At 45.8% G+C, this 17,508-nt stretch overlaps 1 protein-coding gene across 3 annotated transcripts in view; it reads right to left on the bottom strand.

Annotated features, from left to right (window-relative positions):
- The window catches only part of LOXL2 (lysyl oxidase like 2), a 102,086-nt gene that overhangs the window by 14,829 nt on the left and 69,749 nt on the right, over nucleotides 1-17,508 (bottom strand). For 2 of the 3 annotated variants that reach the window (XM_034761842.1, XM_034761843.1), the window contains 3 exons: nucleotides 14,951-15,134; nucleotides 7,530-7,681; nucleotides 2,755-2,922 (listed from right to left, as the gene is read on the bottom strand). In XM_034761842.1, the coding sequence (XP_034617733.1) occupies nucleotides 2,755-2,922; nucleotides 7,530-7,681; nucleotides 14,951-15,134 (504 nt within the window). Of the gene's footprint in view, nucleotides 1-2,754; nucleotides 2,923-7,529; nucleotides 7,682-7,813; nucleotides 8,091-14,950; nucleotides 15,135-17,508 lie in introns of those variants that run through there. The other variant, XM_034761844.1, reaches the window with a different exon arrangement.

The raw sequence follows: 17,508 nt of genomic DNA, 5'->3' as shown, positions 1-17,508 counted from the left end.
CTTGTTCCTCCTGGCTAAGAACCCGACATTGGTTGCAGCTGCAAGGAGTGAAGTAAAAAAAATCACTTTATGCTGATCTATGTGAAAGTGTCAGAGCTGGGAATGCGGTTCAGGTAGAGAAGGAACGGTTTGTACCATTGCTGCTGTTGCAACACACTGTGTCATTAACCCTGTTAGCAATGCCCTGTGCACACACAGCTAGCCCCTGTTCCCCACAGTGTTGCTTTATGTTCATGGGTATAATGCACTCTGGTCCCACATAAGGATCTTTTCTATTCTAAATACCTGCGGCCCCTGCTAAAGGAAAATATCTTGTTTCACACCGGCCTATAGAGCCGGGCGACTGGGAAGGATGGTGTTAGATGGATGCAGCTGCCCTGAGCTCTTGTACGCTAGCTTGGCAACTGCACAAGAAAATAAACTAAAAGAAGCAAAGCAGCGGCTTGTGAGGGTGGATTGCTAAACTAGCTGTGAATTCAAAGCCCGGCGTGAGAGAAATGACACCAATACCCCCGCCCCCCACCCCAATCCCTGAAGAATTAGGCCCTTCTGACCAGTGCTAGGACATGGGGGAGGGAGGATCCCCATCAACCTGAAGGCCTACAATGGCGGGAAATCATTGCCTGGAAGCATCATGGCTCAGATTACAGGCCGCCAGTTTAGGGCATGAACCAGAAGTGCCCGAAGGCCATGAGGTTAGTGGCATCTCCGCCAGGCTACTCATCCCAAAGGTGGGCTGGTGGAACAACCGTGACAGCCTCAACATACCAAAGGAGGGGAACAGCAAGTCAGCCTTCCCCTCAAAGCACAGAGTGGCCGGGTGGCTGGAGAGGGTAGTCGGCCTATCAAGTGGATTCCTGAAGACACCGGGGAAAAAGTGGCTGCATGGGCAAGCCCCTGAAGGAGGAACTGGATCCTAAGGGAGTGCAGTAAGGCCTCCCGGTCCGGTAGAACTGCTGCCAGGTAAGGGGAGGCTGGGGAGAAAGCTTCTTTGCAGGGTCTCTGGCTACATTAACATAGGAGCATTGTGAGCTTTGGCCAGCTCCCTCAAAAGCTTTGTATAGGAATTACGTTTGGATTGCCAGGGGCCCTGGGCCCCTCTATGCTGGAAGGTGGGTGGTCTGGGCCTCCCGCTTAGATGACAGCTATTTAATCTCAATGGTCTTCCAAGGACCTATACACTCCGTCTCTGGCCCTGTTCGTTGCTCTACAATGTGACGTTGTCTAGAGTCTGCCATGTTCACTGGGCCTAATATTTAACATTCTCCGTGGAGATCCCCGATGGAGTCGTTTATTACACAGAGACAATAACTCACCTACCACAGAGCGGCATTCAGGTTTTGCCTATCGTCTCACTTATCTTCAGAGCGAGCTACCCAATCCCCAGCAGGATGCGGGAGCTATTAGTCATTTTAAGGCCTCACTCTTTACTCACATTAAACAAGCCCAGGAAGGCAGCTGGTATTATTTTGTATTGTGTTTATTATGGTGAAGCAAGATCAGGGCCCCATTGTGCTAGGCACGGCACACACACAGTGAGATGGTCCCCTTCCCTGAAAAGCTTGACATGTTTGCCTCAGCTCCGGACAAGGGTCTCTCTTGGGACAGGCCTCCGTTTCTGCCCCGTTCACTAGCTGTATGGCCTGTCCGGCTTCCTTTATAGAGGTTGCATTCTGCCTCCCTAGTCTCCTACTGCCATTTCGTTTGGACAGGGTAACTCTCTGCTCCCTGTCCTAAGTGGTTCTGCAGTGTTCCTGCGGCCTGCTAAGCTGCTGCCACATTCTAGCCTAGAAGTGCAGGGCAGAGAAACTGATCCTATAGATCGTCTCTGTCAGTCAAAGTGCTGTGGGGGTCCCTTAGGATGGAAGTTGACAACAGAAACCAGCAGAAAAGGGGTTAGGCGCTGCACCCTTGAGATGCAAGTTTCCAGACGGTTTATTTTCCTTGGCAGCCCTGCCATTTCTGCCCTAGGGCAAGTGATATCATGGCTTCTCTGGTGCCTACTATGGTGGCAGCCCTGTCCTGCACCTATCAGCCATGATATACTTTGTAGCGCATAATACACCCAAGGCTAGACCAGATCATTTTGGATTCACCATGGGATGGAGGCTGTGAGCAGTGCATTCCTGCAGAGGGTATTCGAGGAGCTTGTGCATATTCTTTGGACGGTGACAGAGAGGTAGGAACCTACTTGCAGAGCACAACTGGTGTCAGCCCAGAGTAAAGGGGACATCTAGATCAAAGAGTTCCCCTTGGGATTTAAAGAAACTCCTTCGGGCACCCTCAGGAAGCCTTAGTGCTGTCGGAAGTACAGTCCTATCTCGTTGGCTGAAGGACGTACGTGACAGGCCCATGGGACCAACTGTTGGGAGTTAAGGGGCTGGATGGCTCCAGGGAATCTCTGCACTTGTGAGCAAAACCATTACCCTGTGATTGACACTTGGGGGTTGTATGTGGAACAGTGAGGCTCCCCACACAGCCTGGTGGATAACCATCCTCCCCCCCAACACCTACACCACCATCGCTTCTGGCAGGCTCAGCAGGGAGGCCAAGGATAGAGTGGGCCCTATCCACACACCTCACAGGTGCTCCTGCTAGCCCAGGGTTGAGGTACACGGGTAGGGCAGTGTGTGGGGGGGAACGTGCCCAGATGTTGCCTGTGCGGTACCTGCTCTGTGGATAAACACAAGGCTGGGGCAAAAGGTCACCTCGCTCCTCTCTGCCCAGAGCGCACGCCACAGAGAGGAGACGTACCTGAAAGGCGTGGCTGGCGAAGCCGAGGCCTAGCTGGCGACACACCACCATGGCTTCCACGGTGCTCCAGTTCTGGCTGCAGACAGTCCCCCACTTCAGAGTGCCATTGCGCTGCATGAGGACTTCGACCCGGCCCTCGTAGGGGTTACGGCCACCACTCAGACGCAGCTGCAAATGATCAAGGAAAGAGAGGAATCATCTCATCTGCTCTCTGAAAGCATCTGCCAGGAATTTCCCAACTGACCTAGTTCCACATCTGAACAGAGACAGGCTCGCAGATGTGGGCAGCAAAACACATTCTCCGCTCGCATCTAAGTGAGTGATTTATAAAAGGACCATCCCAGCTGGTGGCATGTGGGACAGTTTGCAATGAAGCTACAGCAGCTGGCGAGGGAAAAATTCAGATCCTTCTAGTCTCGCTGTGGTTTTAGGGTTAAGGCACTGGACTGGGACTCAGGAGATCAGGTTCAGTTCCTGGTTCTGCCACCGACTCCACATGTGACCTGGGGCAAGTCAATTCAGTTCTACAGCTGTAAAGTGGGGATGAGAATACGTCCTTCTCCAGCCCTTAGGGACATGGGTCTGATCCAAACAGGTAAAGCCTATCTAGTCCAGTATCCTGTCTCTGACAGTGGCTGCTACCGACTGAAGCAGGTGCAAGACACTGGGCAGTAGACAGTTTTAGGGTAACAGGCTCCCCAGGGCAAGTTTTCTCTAAGGTCAGTTTAAGCCCTGAAACAGGAGGCTTTCTATCCCTTTCAAACTCATGTTAAGATTACTATTGTCTTGTGTTATTAGATTGGATAGTGAGTGCCTCTTGGCAGGGCCTGTCTCTCACTATGTGTTTGTACAGCACCTAGCACAATAGGGCCTAAGTGTGGGTTGGGGACTTTAGGCATGGCTATAATGGAAGTAATAAATAATGTCTCATCATGCTAAGCAGGGGCCTACACAAACTGCAGGACATGCTGGAATTATTAATATTTATTAAGCACTGAGCAGATAGGTCACAAAATAATAATAAATAAGACAGCCCCTTGCACTTTTAGAGCACTTTGCATGCCTGGATCTCAAAGCTCTTTCCTAAAAGGTGGTCTCATTAGTCCCATTTTAGAGATGGAGAAACTGAGGCATGGAGAATGGAAGCGACTGACCAAGATCACACTGCAAGTCAGAGGCACTGCTGAAAATACAACGCAGAACACCACACCCCTCCCTGTTTTCTAAACCCTAGCAGGCCCTCTAGCTTATCCATATGAAACCATTAATAAACTCAGCTTGGCCAATCTTAGCACATTTTTCAATGACATTATTATTATTTCTGTTTCCCTTCCCACCCATTCTCTTGTCCACTTAGACAGAAGCAGAAACAGGGCAGAAACAGTCTCATCCTAGGTGATTCTCTAGTGCCTAGCACAATACAATAGGCCAGGGGTTGGCAACGCGGCTCGCCAGGGTGCTTACCCTGGCGAGCTGCGTGCCAAACGTTGCCGACTCCTGCAATAGGCACTGCCATCATACAAACAACAAATAAAGGACATGCCCAAAACCTACGCACCACTTCTGTGCTGATGAAATCCTCAGGATAGGGCTTGAATACGGCATGTGCAGACTCTTTGCACAGGGATGAATTTCACCCACAGGGAATACTCAATGGCATTAAGTGTAGGACTTTAATATCGCCAAGGAGCAGCCTAGCAGAAATTAGGAAGCACAGCATTTGGGGAATTATTGTTATGCTGCTCAAAACATATTTTGCTCTCTGGTCTAATATAATACAGATGTTAAAATTAATGGAACAAGAGTTTAGCCAAATGATTCTGACACAATCTCCGTTCTTGCTGGCAAGAGGGATCCCGAGTCAGTGTTTGAAGGTGAATTGAAGGGCTGTGGCAAAGCACCAGTGGTTAGTATGAACCTCTGCAAGAACCCACATGATACTTCCAAATGGACCAAGCCCCCATTCATACCCCCCCAGTCTTTGCTTTTTGCTTTGTAGAACAGAAAATAATCGACACCACACTGGATTAGTAAACAGTTCGACCACAGAAGTAACCTAGTCCGACACACATCTGTATATTCTTAACTTCTGAGAGTTGGGGGTCCCAGGACAAACCCACACAACAGTGTCACTGCTGTGCAGACTTGGGCAGGGAGAAGGAAGGGGAACACCACCCATATGTGACAGCACTTTTGTTGTAAATGCAACTGGTGGTTTATGCCGGAGGCATTTCTGTGCTGCTCATCACCATGGTATCTGAGTGCCTCCCCCTGAGGGAGTGGTGTGTTCTTACCCTCCTTTTATAGATGGGGAAACGAAGACAGGAAGAGGTTAACGCCCAAGTATCAGAAATGGTCTCTATGTCCCCCAGTCTTTCGCTGCCCAGCTTTAGATACAGTCTCTGATTTTTAGCGGTACCAAGCACCAGTGGCTTCCATCAAGTGAAATCAGGCCCCAGGTGTATAAAGCTGGCACCCAAAAAAACCCCAGAGAGACGCAAAATTAGAGGCTGCTTTAAAAATCTGGCCCTAGGTGACCTGTGCAGGGTTACCCATGACATTTGTATTAGAGCCGAGAATGCAACCCTAATCAAGTAACTTAACCAATCAACCATCCTTCCTCTCAGTATGAAACATCTTCATATCCTGATGGAGCTTAAATGTAGTTAGCACAAGGCCAACTCGGATGCAAAACCTCAACTCTGGATGTCTGCCCCGTGAAATAAATGTGACTGTTCACTGCTCTAGCTCCCTTTTGGTCTTTCTTGAAAAAAATCTTAGTTGTTCACAGGGTGAGAGGCCCCACTATGTGGAGAGCCAACACAGGTACCACTTAAGCCCTATTTTGAAGGTTAAAGTGGGACTTAAGTGGTCCACAGACCTTGCGCCGGGCCCATTGCTGAGAGGTTCATTTCACCTTTGGCTCATTTGACACAGACACGAAGTAGCAGAACGTTCCTCCTGAGCAGGTGCAATGCCAGAATGAGACACACAAGGCTTACTTTGAGAGACAGCATGTCCGGGGCAGGATTTTTTTTAGAAGGCACAATTGCCAAAACCAGTTATTTCCCCAGAATATTTTTCGGGACTGGAAAAACATAGCCCCAGGAAAACCATTTGGTTCCTCTTCCAAAAGCTATTTGATTGCAGCTCCAAAGTAACAAGTAGTTCCAGTATTTTGTCTTTCAGAAATGTGAAATACAAATATTATCTTGAGGCCAGCGATCACATGGCTTCAATCTTAACTGCATAATCTCTGACACACAGCAGCTCATTAAAGTCATAGGACGCTTTGTTTTCCCTTGAGACAACCATGCCATGTATTAGCATTTCTCGGCAAAACTTATTCTATATTTCCTCTCCTAGCCTCCAGTCTAGTTTTACAAGAACATTGTTTTAGGACATATGCCTTGTACAAAGATAGCGGGACATGAAAGATGGATTATATCCTGTGCAGGCTGATTGGAGTATTAAAGATCTATCCCGCCTCCACAAACCACTAGACTAAATGACAGTAGGTACCCCAGGTTAGAGTCTTTAAAAACTGCTTTCCCATCAACAGCTTAACGGAGGGTCATGTGTGTTGGGCTAGCAGAAGTCAAGGGTGATGGGGTTAATATTTAAGCAATAATGATTTTAGCTCTGCTTGACTTAAATCTATTGCAAAGATGGATAGGCTACTTTGTACACTGTACTTCCTTCTGTTTCAGTGAATTATAATTCTATATATTGAGTCCAGAGGAGACCAACAAAGACCATACAAGGTTTAGAAAACCTGGGCATGTTTAGTCTTGAGAAAAGAAGACTGAAGGGGGGACCTGCTAACAGTCTTCCAATATGTTAAGGGCTGTTACAAAGAGGACGGCAATCAATTGTTGTCATGTCCACTGAAGGTAAGACAAGAAGCAATGGGCTTACTCTTCAGCAAGAGAGATTTAGGTCAGATATTAGGAAAAAATGTCTAACTCTAAGGACAGTTAAGCTCTGGGACAGGCTGCCCAGGGAGGTGGTGGAATCCCCTCACAGGAGGTTTCTAAGAACAGGTTGGACAAACATCTGTCAGGGATGCTCTAGGTTTACTTGGTCCTGCCTCAGTGCAAGGGGCTGGACTTGATGACCTCTCCAGGTCCCTTCCAGCTTGACATTTCTAGGATTCTATGATATACTAGAGGCAGACAGACCTATTAAATCATCTGGGATAAAATTTTCAGAAGCATTTAAATGACATCAGCTCCCAAGTCCCATTGTCAAAAAGTGATCTAGGCACCCGTTGCCTTTCACTGAGATGTAGGTGCCTAAGTGCCTAACGGCCAGATTTTCAAATGTATTTAGACACCCGAAGATGCAGATAAGTGCTTTTGAAAAATCTCACTGGGCACCTAGGTGCCTACTTCCAATTGAAATCAATAGGAGTTAGGCACCGAAATGCTTTTGAAAAATCCCACTAGGCACCTAGCTGCAACATTAGGTGCCTAAATCCCTTTAAAATCTGGTCCTAAGTCACTATTGAAAATGGGACTTAAGCATTACCCCATGTCCCTCTCATTGTTAACACAGGGATTATGCCCAACTATGCATTTCATAGTTTTTTATCTGGCCTAGTTTTATGTCTCAACTGATGGGGCTTCCACCACTTCCTTTGGGTCAGTATTCCCACAAACACTTTGAGATCATAATAGGTACTCGGCTACTATAGTGAAGATGGCCATATAAGGAGAGAGAGAGTTACTAAACACATTGTATTCTTGTTACATCCACATAATTTGACTTCTCACCTGATTCTGGAAACCCATGGCTGGAACATTGCACCTTACAGCAGCATCTTCTTCATGGTTACAAGTCAGTGACTCTGTGTTGAACTTGCAGTCCGTGATGGATTTTTCAAACCCGGTACAGTCTATTTCATTTAGGTGAATGGGACCCATTCCTTTAAGAGAAAGAAATACAGAATGGTCATTTTCCTGACAGCCCTCTCCCTCCCCCCCGGAGAGGGAAGCTGAAATCAGTAAAAGTTTATATTATTGCAAATGATCAACATGGAATCCAGCATTCGACACACCAGCCCGAAAGGATTTCAGTTGATTTCTGCTAAGGTCATCTTGCTGCTTGTTTTTACTGTTAAGAAATTATTTCCAGTAGTCTAAGAGTTTCAAATGTGCCAGAAATAAAAGAAAAGCCAAGTTTCCATTGCTCTGTAATTTACAAACTTCAGCTGGAGAAATTTTAAAAATATGACCCAGTTTTTTGGTCCTGGTTTTATCGGACAGGAACCTGCAGTTGATTAAGCCCTGACATTTTAAGTGGGGACTGTGACAAAGTACTGTCCTTGACTCTGTGGGTCCTGCGTTTCCTGGTGGATTTTGCACTGTGACCCTTCACGTAGCCTCTCTCTCTCTCTACAGGCAAGGGGTCACAGCTTACTGAGCCATTTTCATCATAAGCCAACAAAGGAGGTGAGGAGAAGCAGCCCTCCCTCGCACAGTCTCTGTTGTCTCCCAGTCTCAGTGATTAATCAGGTAGGGGAAAGGGAAGCCTGGGCCCACCCTCTACTCCGGGCTCCAGCCCAGGGACCCTAAAATTAGCAGCTATGGAAGCTGACTTTGGAAATAGGATGTGTACAATTCCCTGGGCCACTTCCCCACAGCAGCCCCCACTCAATATCTCCTTCACCGTTACCTCAGGGCCTCCTTCCTTGCACCTGATATGGATTTGTACTGCTTCGTTCCTCCATCAGCGCTGCTCCCTCCTATAGCTCCTGGCACCCACACCTCACTGACTAACTGGGAGGCTTTTAACTAGTTTAAGCCAGCCCTTGATTGGCTTCAGATGTCCCAATCAATCTAGCTGTCTCCACTGCCTTCTAGAAGGATTTTAATTGGCCCCAGGTGTCTTGATTAACCTGGAGCAACTGCCATTTGGTTACCATGGTACCAGGGATTTGTTTAGCCTGGGGCTAACATACCTGTTCTTCACTACTTTACTGTAGCTATCTGGCCTTGCCCCATCACAGGACATATATACATGTGCCAGGTCAAGAAAACAAAGTATGCAGATCCTTATAAAAACTCAGCCAAACAAGTAATCTCAAATACAGGTGTGCAGCCCAAGATTCCAAGAGCACCGACATTAACAAGGATTGTGAGACTGATCTTTAATTATCATCATTTGAACTATCTCTAGGCATTTCTATAGCAGGAGTCACCATATTGTCTAGGCCTGGGGATAGGCGTATGTTCAAATTTCTCTTCTACTTGACCTGCAGAGAATACTAAAATACCCACAGGTAATCAATAGTTGATCCAATGACACTTGAAACAGTGTGGTTCCTAGCATGACAAATGACTGCACAGAGCTGCATCTTGCACCAAGTAATGCCACATCATTCTTCAGCAAGAGACAGTGGAAAAGCACGAACACACAATGCTCCCTAGTGGTTACTCTCATATCCAGGACCTGGGTTTAACAGCTGGTCAGGGATAGCGGTTTTCCCCTGCTCTTGGTGGATGGCATCAGATAATCCAGTAGGTCTTTTCCATCTCCTAGGACTTGCCCTACTGGATCAGACCTGAGATCTATGCAGTTCAGTAGTCTCTGTCTGATAGTGACCGCCAACAGGTGTCAGAACCTCGTAGTAGCAGATGTGGGATAATCTGCCCCACATATTAGGTCTCATCTTAGTCTCTGACAGATCTCTAATTCCTGTGATTGTCTATGAGAAGAGAGCGAAAAGACAAACACTTCTGAACTTTGCTATGGAGTCATCCTCTCTCTCTCTCCACAGCAGAAGCCAAACAACTGGCAGGTGGCACATTCTTCAGATGAATCATTTCAGTGTAGTCCACAGACAGCTATGCACATCTGACCCAGAGGTGTTCCAGCCACTCTTTGCTGAAGGAGTCCACCTACTGTTACTAAACACAAGTTACCTTCCCCCACCTCTTTAGTCAGCCCTTAGCCTTTGAGGTGGATGTTAAGAGGAGCAGATGTCGGAAATGGCAAGCACTCCAAAGTCATCCCTGTCTTTTAATATACGTATAACAGAACAATGGGCACAAGGCTGGTCCATTTGTAACCATCACCTTGGAAAAACTGAAGATGGCCTGTGAGCACGTACCAGCAAGTGGGCAAACCAGGGGGAGAACGGCAATGCTTGCGTCACCACTATCAACGGCCACAGTTGATTTCTTATTCCCCGTTGCTGGTTTTATTACAGTAGGACCCAACTCAAATCAGGGCCCCATTAAGCTCCACATATAACCAGTAAGAAAGTCCCTGCCCTGAAGAATGTGTAATCTTTAAGGACCAGACAAAGGCAATATTATCATCCTCATCTTACAGCTGGAGAATTGAGAAAGAGCAATTAAAGGGCTTGCCCAAGGTCACCCAGGGAGTCTGTGGCAGGAAGAACTACAGCTCTCCTGACTCACAGTCCAATGCCTTAACCACAAGGCCATCCTTGTTTGGGCCTCATTAAAGAATAAGCTTACCCATCTCCATAGCTATTCCTTTTAACCTGAGCCTCAAAGGAAAGGGCTGACTAAGGAATGCAGAGGCGGGTAACCAGTTTACCAGCAGCGGTAGGAACTCTTTCTTGGAAAGCTCCTACCCCCACCCTTCTACTAAATTTAAGTGCTAGCCAGAAAGTAGAGGCGGGAACACCTTTGGCTCAGACGTGCATAAATTGCTGTGGTTCAACGATCCACGTGGAGGACTTGCCACCTGTTCAGACTTCTGCTGAGTCACAGCAGAGACCAGTAAAGAGGGGGTCAGTAGCAGAATCCAGAAGCATGTTTCTATTCACTGCTCCTTTCTTCTCCTCAGAGCAATCACAGGGACGAAAGATGGAAAGGGCCAATTAAATCACCTGACTTGATAGCCGAATAGTTCTCTTCCCCGACACTCAGAACTCTGTATTTCGCTGTTGCAAGAGGGCAAAGGATTAGATTTTTTAAAAAGGGAAAATAACGATGGAGGTAAAGGGGGAAATGTATTTGTGCTGGTTTTTACTACTTTATCACATTAAAATCCTTGTAATCTACATCTGCAGAAGGTGAAATTGACACAAGTGTTCTGCCCTCTGTGAAATAGCTCAAGAAGATATTACAGTTTGATCTCGTCAACAATTGCACCCATTCTGGAGTCTGAAGATTTTCGGACTGGAGGGGCTTAATGCAAATATTTCACACAGCTCTCAGTAGGATCCCCCATTTGACTGAATTTTACCCACCATGCATTGCTCCCCACTCAAGCCAACTCTCATGTCCCCAAGGTTTCTGAAGCCTTTGACCAACACTGTAGATTGGAAAACCCGGGAGCGGGGGTGGGGGTGGGGATGGGGATGGGGGAGGGGGGGAATTTTGTCCAACAGAAAAACCCTTTTTCGGTGCATGTTGCAATGCCTCCAGGTGGGACTCTGTAATTAAACACATGTACTGAGCGGAACACACAGAAAACAGAGCTCTCCAGTAAGGTCCTAATTATAACGGAAATTGCAAGCCTTCCCTCCCCCTGCTTGTAATATTTGTATTGGAACTAAACGTTTCATATACGTCAGATGGTATAAGGACAACATTTATGTGTGCTGCACTTCCGAACCCTTCCCAAAGGGTGTAGTTAGTATGAGGTCCAGGGAAGGGAATGCACTTAATGTTATACCAGCTAGACTGCGTGAAGCACTAGACCACCATACAGGCTATATCATCCAAAAGGCATTTCTATCTTGAGCTCCTAAAATTCTATGACCCTACATTCCTAGCTTGCCTACAGCTCTCACTGAAGCCAATAGTCTGGCCCCAGCTTCTGCAGAAGCCAATGGAAGGCTTTACAAATCAAAAAAAGAAGACTAACAATGGAAGCCAAAGAGAATGTGTCTCTATCTGTTCTGGTTTCTCTCTCATATTAAAATCCTTCTTGTGCTCTATATCTGGAGAGGGTGACACTGATGTAATAATTTTGCCCTCTGTTACAGATATCAGGGAACCTGGACGGTTTAGATCTTGCCCAAGATTGTCGGATGGATTGGGTCCTAAGTTTCTTTCCCCCTAGAAAATCTAAACACACACACACACAAAACAATAATCGAAGAGAGAGAAAAGAGGCAGGGAAAAGGAGCAGGGACCTGGCTCTTTGATTCACCTCACCCCTGCAAATTTTGTCCTTCTCTGTTAAGTCTCTTTGCTGACTCCGCATGTCAAAGACCGACCCCCTTGGCACTGGAATGTTTCCATGTTGCAGGACAGTCTGTGCTGAAAGTTGCTGATAAAATGGAAAAACAGGGCTATATTTTTTCTGGGCAAAGGAGTGACTTCGTATAGCTGCATAGGCGGTGATCCTATAAATCTGATTCACGCAAGCGGCCCCATTAAGTTTGATGGAACTACTTGTGTGAGCAAGAGGTACATTATTGGACTCCTATATACCATTCTACTATACCGTACTTTTCTGGGTACTATGGATGCATGTTTTCTCCTAGGCTTTTGGAGACAGGGAGCGCTCAGAGTTAGCAGGGTTTGATGGACGTATAATTAAGGCACTGGCCTGGGACTCAGGAGAGAGATCTGGGTTCTATTCTCAGCTCTTCAACAGACACCCTAGGAGAGTCATTTAATCGGCCTCTCAGTTCCCATCTGTAAAATGGGGATAGCCACCCTTTGTTTGGCTTGTTTAGTTAGGTTGAGAATTCATCGAGTTTAATGCCAGAAGGCACCACCAGATCATCTAGTCTGACCGCCCCTCTATGAAATGCAGTCAAATCAGTCTCTTATCCTACTGCAATAAGCAGAGATGACTTTCTGGAGAGGAGACTTATCAAGATTTATTCATCCTAGAGAGAAATTTTGGCCAAGATAAATTGAGCTTGGGGACTCATTGTGCTCAGTGTTTAAAATAAAAGGAAAGAATTTCACTGGGAATGAACAGCCACTGCTAAAAAAGTTTCCAGGTTCTGGGTGTGTAACATGAGAGAGCAGGACACTCTCCCCTACCATGTTGCAGTAACATTTTATGCATGAAGATAATGCTTCCTTATACCCACAGTCAAATACACATCGGCAGCACTCTGCGTCCTACCACCCGGCTCCTTGGCGCTTTGTTCAGTAAGGGCACATTTAAAGCTCTTCATATTCTAGCTATTTCTCATACGTGTAATTAATTTTCCCTTTCCGTCACCAAACCAAAAGTCTGGAGGAGTTTCAATTATTCATTTGGTTTTACAGTGTGACTTTTGTTTGGTGGTAGATTTCTTTAGATTTGACGCTAGCCATATGAGAGCAAGGAGTAGGGCATATAAAGGCAGGCCTGGGAGATAGTTCTCTGGATTTTGAGGTAACTAAAGCCTGGGATCTCAATCATCCCCACATGCAGGAAATCCAAACCCAGATCTGCTTCCAGACTGTACAAATAGCCCCTATAGTTACAACCACAGTTGCCAACTTTCACGCAGTAAATAAGCACCCCAACTTCCACAATAAGCCAAAAATCAAGCTAATCTCATTTCAAAACAAGTCCAAAACAAGCCAATCCCTAAGAACCCCAACACTCTATGTGACTAGATTCCTCCTGGCGTGCCGTCTGGGACTGTGGTGGGCCTGCTGTGCACCCCTGACTCTCCCCCCCACACCCTTGCCCCTGCTTGCCTCCCCTTACCAGGAGCCAATCAAAAATAAGAAGCAACAAGCTACAACGTGCAACAAGCTACAAGCCAAAACTAGCCAAAAAGCAACTCACAAGCCAATTAAGCCAAAAACAAGCCCAATTTCTGCCTTTTTTTCCACGGGTTTGGCATGTCTGGTTACAACAAGCTGAACCAAGACTCCAGATCTGAGTTTTACGGTGTTTGAAACCAGGATCCAGACCCATATTTTGCAGCTGGAGCCAATCTCTAGTAGTGAATGGCACCAGAATATTTATCCTCGTGAGTTTCTAAGAGAGATTTTTCATTCTTTAATTCTTAACAACTAGAGTAAGTAATGGCTGCAACAGCTGTCCAAGGGAACGGATAAATCCACCCTCACTAGAAGTCGTTAAATGAAGACTGGGTCTCTTTCTAAATGATGTGCTCTATCTAGTTCAACCACAAGTTATTGGGCTCAATAGTCTCACTTAAATTATTCTTCCCTGCTATTTTTCTCCAGTGAAGGAAGTTACTGAGACAAACTTCGATTGCTTTCCCATGCCTGTGTCTTTTTAAAGTTAGTAGGAAACAGATAAGGAAAGGAGATAGAGAAGGCAAGAAAAGAACGCATCCATGTTTGAACACAGTTGTAGCAACTGTTATTTCAAAAGTTGTGCGGATAGGGCCTCAGAGAACAAACTTGTGCTGATAAGGGTGGATTTCATGTTTGTGCAGATCTCTAAATATTTATGAATCAATGAAGTCAACAAAAGGTCTCTCTCCGATCATTTTGTTCCATACACTTGGGCAAACCCAAAAGACACGCTGAATGATGCTGCCTGACATTTCTGAAACATGACTTTTAAGAGTCAAAATGTCACCTACAACTGAAATAAAACAGGGGAAAAAATTAAGTGAAAAAAGTTGCAATTCTGCTCCCCAATTCAACCAGCTTGACTGCTGAGCACTTGGAACAAGAGCTTTGTAATGGAATGGTTTTCCATCAAAAAGTCAGTTTTGTCAAAATCAAAACATTTTACGGGAATGTGTTAATTCTGATTTTTCTCATTTAATTTCAATAAGAAAATTTCCTTTTGGCTATTATATTATATTAAAATCTTAACTATAATACATATTATATAACTGTAACAAACAATTTATATTGTATTAAATAATTTGATATATGTAGCTATGACAAATATGTATATTATATTCAAAGTTCAAAAAGTCAAAAGGAAATGTTTCTACCTTATCAAAATACAATTATTTGACCAAATCATTTTTTTTAAGTGAATTTTCATTCTGTGGGAAATTTCAGCTTTTTGTTCTGGTTCAGAAGGAATTTTTTATTATTTCCTGCAGAATGAAAATCCCAGTTTCCGACCAGCTCTTCCTGCAACTCAGTGACTTCCAATAACTCCATACTAATGATTTCAATGGGAATTGTGGGCCTCAGGATCTGGCCCATAACATTACTGAAGTTCAAAAGACAGCTGAATTTCTCTTTCCTGTTCATCTAATTTCACATCCCTTGGGAGTTCTCTGAAGGCGGTCAGAGCTGATGGTCCATTACGTTCTCATTACCTTGTCCAAGCCTTGCGCCTGTTATAGCCTCCTGGGCGCTCCCGAAACCCAGCTCTCGGCAGACCACACTGGCCGAAATCAGGTTCCATCGGTCGTCGCAAACAGTTCCCCATTCCCCATTCTTCAGCACTTCCACTCTGCCTTCTCCAATCTTGGCCCCGCCTTTCAGCCTGACCAACGGCTGCTGTAATACAAAAACCCGGGTGCAATGTCACTCTTTATGAATGAAACTGGCAAAAGTAGCAATTATTTACAATTCAAACTTTTGGCCTTGGTATAGCCATGCTGCTTACCAACTTGCTAATAAACTTGACCGCCTGGGCCCAGATTTCCAGAAGCAACCGACATGAGAACCTTAATGGGACTTGATTTTCATACAATATACACAAAAGCTGAGGCACAAGCAATCACTGGTCACTTCTGAAAATATGGAGCACTAGCCTAATGAGCCCCTAATAACAGAACTGCTGTAACAGGAGCAACAAGAAGGATTAAAGGTCTTGAGAACATGACCTATGAAGGAAGGCTGAAAGAACTGGGTTTGTTTAGTTTGGAAAAGAGAAGACAGAGGGGACATGATAGCAGTTTTCAGGTATCTAAAAGGGGGTCATAAGGAGGAGGGAGAAAACTTGTTCACCTTAGCCTCTAAGGATACAACAAGAAGCAATGGGCTTAAACTGGAGCAAGAGAGGTTTAGGTTGGACATTAGGAAAAAGTTCCTAACGGTCAGGGTGGTTAAACACTGGAATAAATTGTTTAGGGAGGTTGTGGAATCTCCATCTCTGGAGATATTTAAGAGTAGGTTAGATACATGTCTATCAGGAATGGTCTAAACAGTATTTGGTCCTGCCATGAGGGCAGGGGACTGGACTCGATGACCTCTCGAGGTCCCTTCCAGTCCTAGAATCTATAAAAAACAGGACTTCTCTCTGGATTCCCACTACAGTTCCTCTTAAAAAAAAAAAAAAAAAAGAAAAAAAAGATACCATTCCAGATGGGCAGTCTTCGGCAGGCAGCTGTCCAGGACTGCCAGGCATAAGGAGACCCTGTGTGGTTACACTTACTCCAAGAGGGAGATGGTGGAAGGGAGGGGGGAGAGAAGTCTCCTTAAATGTATATTTTCATGCCTCAGGAAAGGACTGGTTCCAAGAAATGGCTAAGGTTCACGATGCACACGTGTGGTTCTCCTCTTCCATAGTCCTAGTTCATGCATAGGGATGGGGAATACAATAGGGTGGAAGATGTGCTAGAATCTTATTCTCTGCTGTTCTGGTGCATGGGTTTGGGAGCAAAGAGGGCATAGGCACAAACCACCCTAGTCACAAACAGTTGGGAGACAGGATGCTGTTATAGCATACAGGAACAGGCCTGGTGGCTCACAAACCAACCCTCACACCACGTCCCCAAGAGGGTGGAGTCGGAGGCTTGGGACCAGTGTCTATTCCCCCAGCCGGCTAGCATGCTGGTTAGCCACAGCAGTGTGTGCACGAGCACGTTGCAGTTGCCCAGAAGTAAGGTTGCCAATTTTGGTTTGGACATATTCCTGGAAGTTTCATCACATGACATCATCTTTAACTTAAGATTCATCTTTGTCCTGGAGGCTCCAGGACAATCCTGGAGGCTTGGCTGCCTTCCCCAGAGGAATGGCAAAGAATGTCAGCCAGACAGTGAATGGGCAGCCAGGATTCCTGTGGCAGTGGGTGCACCGGGAGCAGCCCATCCTGTGCCAGCCAAGGCAGGATTTGGCCTGTGTGCTGCAGACATAAGGGGAGTCAGAGTGAAATGAAAAACACATTCCTCAACTATACTCAGAGACAATAAACTGGTGCTGCTTCACTGAAGTCAATGGAGCTTCAGCAATTTACACCAGAGGAGGATTTGGTCCGGTGATCCTATTTGGATAAGAACATGGGGCCCCAAATCTCAGCGTGAACATCAGCTTTCATAAGATCTGTAAAAAATGTGTTAAACAAACCAAATACCATTGCATCATCCAAGTACACTGTGTCCATGCTTTCCCATAAATCTGAGGAAATTGTCCCTTCCAAAAAGCTACAGATTAAGTAACTATTAATAGTGGAATAAATGCAGCCTTTTCACAAGTTGCATGGTAACATCCGCAGCCTCAGAAACAACTCTGACATTATCATCAAAGGGGCTGACAAAGGAGGGGCTGTAGTCATAATGAACAGGTCGGATTATGAACAGGAGGCTGCCAGGCAACTCTCCAAGACCACATTCTACAGGCCACTCTACTCTGATCCCACTGAGGAATACTAAAAGAAACTATACCATCTGCTCCAGAAATTCCCAGCTGCACTACGGGAACAAATCTACATGGACACACCCCCAGAACCCCGACCAGGGGTATTCTATCTGCTACCCAAGATCCATAAACCCGGAAACCCTGGACGCCCCATCATCTCAGGCATTGGCACTTTTACAGCAGGATTATCTGGCTATTTGGACTCTCTCCTCAGACCCTACGCTACCAGCGCTCCCAGCTATCTTCGAGACACCACCGACTTCCTGAGGAAACTACAATGCATTGATGTTCT

Source organism: Trachemys scripta, chromosome 2 (genome assembly GCF_013100865.1).
Source record: "Trachemys scripta elegans isolate TJP31775 chromosome 2, CAS_Tse_1.0, whole genome shotgun sequence".
Classification (NCBI taxonomy): domain Eukaryota; kingdom Metazoa; phylum Chordata; order Testudines; family Emydidae; genus Trachemys; species Trachemys scripta.
The sequence above is the reverse complement of the archived record's forward strand: the minus strand, read 5'-3'. Positions and strand labels throughout refer to the sequence as shown.